General features: G+C 26.8%; 1 protein-coding gene across 1 annotated transcript; it reads left to right on the forward strand.

The window, feature by feature from the left end:
* The first annotated feature begins 552 nt into the window (after positions 1 to 552).
* On the forward strand, positions 553 to 2,984 carry LOC111686265 (prickle planar cell polarity protein 3-like). The gene is made up of 4 exons (XM_046952575.1): positions 553 to 569; positions 775 to 1,151; positions 1,213 to 1,457; positions 2,967 to 2,984. The coding sequence occupies exons 1-4, from the start codon at positions 553 to 555 to the stop codon at positions 2,982 to 2,984; spliced, it is 657 nt and encodes a 218-aa protein (XP_046808531.1).
* Positions 2,985 to 4,677: the final 1,693 nt, after the last annotated feature.

The following is a 4,677-nucleotide window of genomic DNA, read 5'->3' on the forward strand; positions in this document are numbered from 1 at the left end:
GACTATAGACTAGACTATAGACTAGACTATAGACTAGACTATAGACTAGACTATAGACTAGACTATAGACTAGACTATAGACTAGACTATAGACTACACTATAGTCTAAACTGTAGACTACACTATAGTCTAGACTATAGACTACACTATAGTCTAGACTATAGACTACACTATAGTCTAGACTATAGACTACACTATAGTCTAGGCTATAGACTACACTATAGTCTAGGCTATAGACTACACTATAGTCTAGACTATAGACTACACTATAGACTACACTATAGACTAGTCTATAGAAGTGACTACAGATTTGAATGTATACTAGACTAGTTTAATATATTTATATACCAAATTTTTAGTTAATTTAGTAAAATTTTTGTTTTCAAAAATTAACGATTAAAATTTCTATTAAAATGTTTAAAAAGCTTTTTGTATGTAAAAGCTTTCTTATATTAACATTAATAAGACTGTAGTAGATGTACATAGTAAGCAGCTGCTAAAATAATATTAGCAGAATATGAGCTTTTATTGATACACATTTAATTTAACAGAATGTTAAGTCTGTTAAAGTAGATGATTAAGACGTATGAGTAATATTTTAATTGTTAAATTAAGAAATTTTCTTGTTTAAATAATTGCAGAGTGTTTTATCTAAAAAAATAATTTAGGAATGCACAGTGGGCAAATTTGTTAATTTTTTTTTTTAATTTTCTTTAAAATTAATCAATTTTAATCTTTTGTTATTAATTACTTTTCATTTTTCTTTAATTACAGAAAAACTTGCCAATCCTGCAAATGTCCCCGCGAAGCACATGCCATATACCAACAACAAACCACAAACGTACACGAACGTTTGGGTTTTAAAGTAGTCTCACCTGCCGAATCAGGCGTAGAGCCACGTGACTTAGGCTACACATGGGTACCACCAGGCATACGTGTTTCCTCGCGTATCAATCGCTATTTCGATCAATTGCCCATCGAAAAAGTACCAAAAATTGGTAGCGAAGGAGCACGTTATCGAGAACAACAGATCTCATATCAATTGCCCAAACAAGATTTATCGCTGGAGCACTGTAAGCATTTGGAAGATTTGCATGAGGCCTCCTATGAGGATTTTGTAACGGCGCGTAATGAAATAGCATTGGATATAGGTGAGTGCAAGAATTATAAAATAAAAATTTTATATTAATTTTTGTTTATTATATGATTAAGGTTATGTCAAAGATGCCCCATACGATGAGCATTGTGCCCATTGTGATGGCGAGATAAGTGTGGGCGAAATGGTAGTAGCCGCTCCTAAATTTGTGGAAAGTGTTATGTGGCATCCACGTTGTTTTACTTGCAATACTTGCAATGAATTGCTGGTCGATTTAACATATTGTGTTCATGAGGATAAAATCTATTGTGAACGTCATTATGCAGAACTATTAAAACCTCGTTGTGCAGGCTGTGATGAGGTAAGTTATTTTTTTTATTACACATATTGTGGTCATCATGGTGACCTAAGTTCATAGTTTTTTAAGGTGAAGTGGGTAGAGTTGTAATAATTATCTAATGCACAAATAATCGTAAAATCCATGATTATTTTTTCAAAATCTTTTACAAGTAAATTACATTTTACTGACCTATAACATGACATTTAAGTTTAAATTATGTAACTTAGCTTAAGTAATTAAGGAGCAGTATCGAAAAACTATTAAAACAAAAGCAATTTTTGTAAGATAAGTTTTCGTTTTGTTTTGTGTTCAGTTAATGCATTTATTCTATCAATATAATATTTACTAGTTTTAAACATGAAATTCTTGTTTAAACGTTTTGTTTTACCTTAAACGAGGAGTGGCTAAAACCAAGGAATGTGTCATCATTCCTTGGTTTATTTCGCACATATCTATGTATTTAATTTAGTATGAATTTTTTTCTATTTCTTGTTTATCATTGTGACATTGAACTTTGATTACTTTAAAGACAATTAATGTTAAGGTAGTTTCAGTTTCATAGTTTTTCATTCTGTTTAGTTTACAAAAAAACGGAAGCGGAAATCATGTAAACGTAATACCGTTAGTTGTTTCATTTTGTTATGTATAGTTGTAGTGTACAGATCAAATTGCTGTTATTTTCAAAAATTATAACAATATTTAGTTTTGCTTGGAATATGTGTAAATATTTATGCAGTAAGTTGGTGAAATTTTAAAGAAACAGATTTTTAAAAAGAAAGTTATTCAAAAAGGTTCCAAAGAAAGTGTATTTTTTAAACTAAGAGAAAAAACTTTACTTTAGAACTTATGACAGGTTCAAAAGAGATTTGTAAACATTTGAAAGCAACTCTTAAAACTATGAATTGCAAATGTTTACATAATGTCAACAATGTGTAAATAATAAAAAATTCTCTAAAACAAAGTGTTTTCTTAAGTATATTTTATAAAAATGAATAATTCATACATCATTTTACATGGTGTAAATAATTTGTAAATTATGTATTTGGATACATATTTAAATAATGTGTAATAAAAATTTTATAAATTTGAAAACAAACTATAAATTGCAATTATTTACACGACTGGCAACCAAGTGTAAATAATGTAAATTTTCAAAAAAATAAATATTTTTAAATAACGTTAAACGTATTTTTAATAAAAATAATAGAATCATAGTTATTTACAAAATATTCAATATTGGGTGTACAATACATGGTGTAAACAATTGGTAGATTATGTGATTTTTCTCGAATTTTGATAATTCTTAATACAAATTGTATAAATTCGAAAACAAAAAGTTACAGTTATTTACATAGTGTCAACAATGGGAATATTTACATGGTGTAAACAATTGGTAGATTATGTAATTTTTTATGAATTTCCATAATGCTTAATAAAAATTATATAAATTCGAAAACAAACTATGAATTACGAATATTTACACAATGTCAAGAAAGTGTAAACAATGTAAATTTTTCCATAAACAAACAGTTTTTGAAGAAACGTTAATAAAATTAAAATTTTTATAACTAAAATAATAAAATCATAATATTTTAAATAGTGTCTACAACGGATATATTTCCATGGTGTAAACAATTTAGAAATTAAGTACATTTTTACCAATTTTGATAATGTGTAATTAAAGTTATATAAATTTGAATAAAAGAATAAAATCATAGTTATTTACAAAGTGTATAAATTGCGTAAATAATGTAATTAAAATAAATTTAATACAAATTATTAATTTCAATTAAATACACGATTGTCATATGTAAATTCTTCAAAAACAAAGAAATTTTTAAATACATTTCATACATCTTAAGAAAATTAGCCAAAATATAGTTATTTACATAGAGTCAACAATAGATAAATAATGTAAAATGCTACGAATTATAAAAATATTCAAAACAAATTAAATAAACTTCAATACAAACTATAAATTGCAGTTCTTTACACACATGTCTATAATATGTAAATAAAGTAAATTACATATTAAGAAAATTTACAAATAATATTAAACATTTTCTATAAAATCCTCAAAATCCACCACATTTTCCCCAACAACCGAAAACCCTAACAACGCATTTATAATTAGTTCTAAAACATTTTCTTAATACCAGCACATAAAAGAGAAAATTTAAATAAATTAATTTGAAATATTTTAAGTATTTTGTACAATATATTTTTTTCTTTCCTTTCTTTATTGTTAATAATTAAAATAAAATTAATGATGATGTCAAATCACTAACATCTACAAATAGGAAAATGAAACAAACACAATTTAAAACACGACACATATTCGAAATGTCAAAACAATGCAAAATATTATAAGGAGAAATAAAAACCAACTGTGAAATATTTCAAAACTAATAAATATGAACAAGTTTTATTAATAAATTAATGACTGTGTTAGAACAAAATGAATATTACAAGAATACAAAAATCGAGAGTGTGTTGTTGTCGAATGCAATTAGCAAAATTGTATTGGAAACTAACTCAACTAACACCTTAACATAAGGAATATGAATATTGGTCTTCTTTTGTTTTATTGTTCACACATTAAATAATGCATTGTAAAAGAAACAAAATCAAAAAACAAATCTTTTACAAATGCGTGTTTAAGGTCAATTTTTCCTTTAATTTTATTTGCAAGAAAGTTTTTCTATTTACTTTGTGTTTGATTCGAAAACTGCCAAAGAAATGAAAAAGAAAAGGAAAACATTATTGTAAAGAAACTAACAACAAACAAGTTGGAATTGAGGGAGTGAAAAAGTAATTTCGAATTGAATTAATATTGAGACACAGGCTAAGCTTTAACTAGACTGAAGACTAGACCTTAGACGAGATTTTAGACTAGACTATAGACTTGACTATAGACTAGACTATAGACTAGACTATAGACTAGACTAAAGACTAGACTATAGACTAGACTAAAGACTAGACTATAGACTAGACTTTAGGCTAGACTATAGACTAGACTATAGACTAGACTATAGACTAGACTATAGACTAGATTATAGACTAGACTATAGACTAGACTATAGACTAGACTATAGACTAGGCTATATACTAGACTATAGACTAGACTATAGATTAGGCTATAGACTAGGCTATAGACTAGACCATAGACTAGACCATAGACTAGACTATAGACTAGACTATAGACTAGACTATAGACTAGACTATAGACTAGACTATAGAC

This window comes from Lucilia cuprina, chromosome 5, assembly GCF_022045245.1.
Source record: "Lucilia cuprina isolate Lc7/37 chromosome 5, ASM2204524v1, whole genome shotgun sequence".
NCBI classification, from domain to species: Eukaryota; Metazoa; Arthropoda; class Insecta; order Diptera; family Calliphoridae; genus Lucilia; species Lucilia cuprina.

What these genes read in the sequence shown, in the direction of transcription:
- LOC111686265 (XM_046952575.1), top strand. An exon ending in TGAAATAGCATTGGATATAG is followed by an intron (nt 1,152 to 1,212) that starts GTGAGTGCAAGA and finishes TATATGATTAAG; the next exon opens with GTTATGTCAAAGATGCCCCA.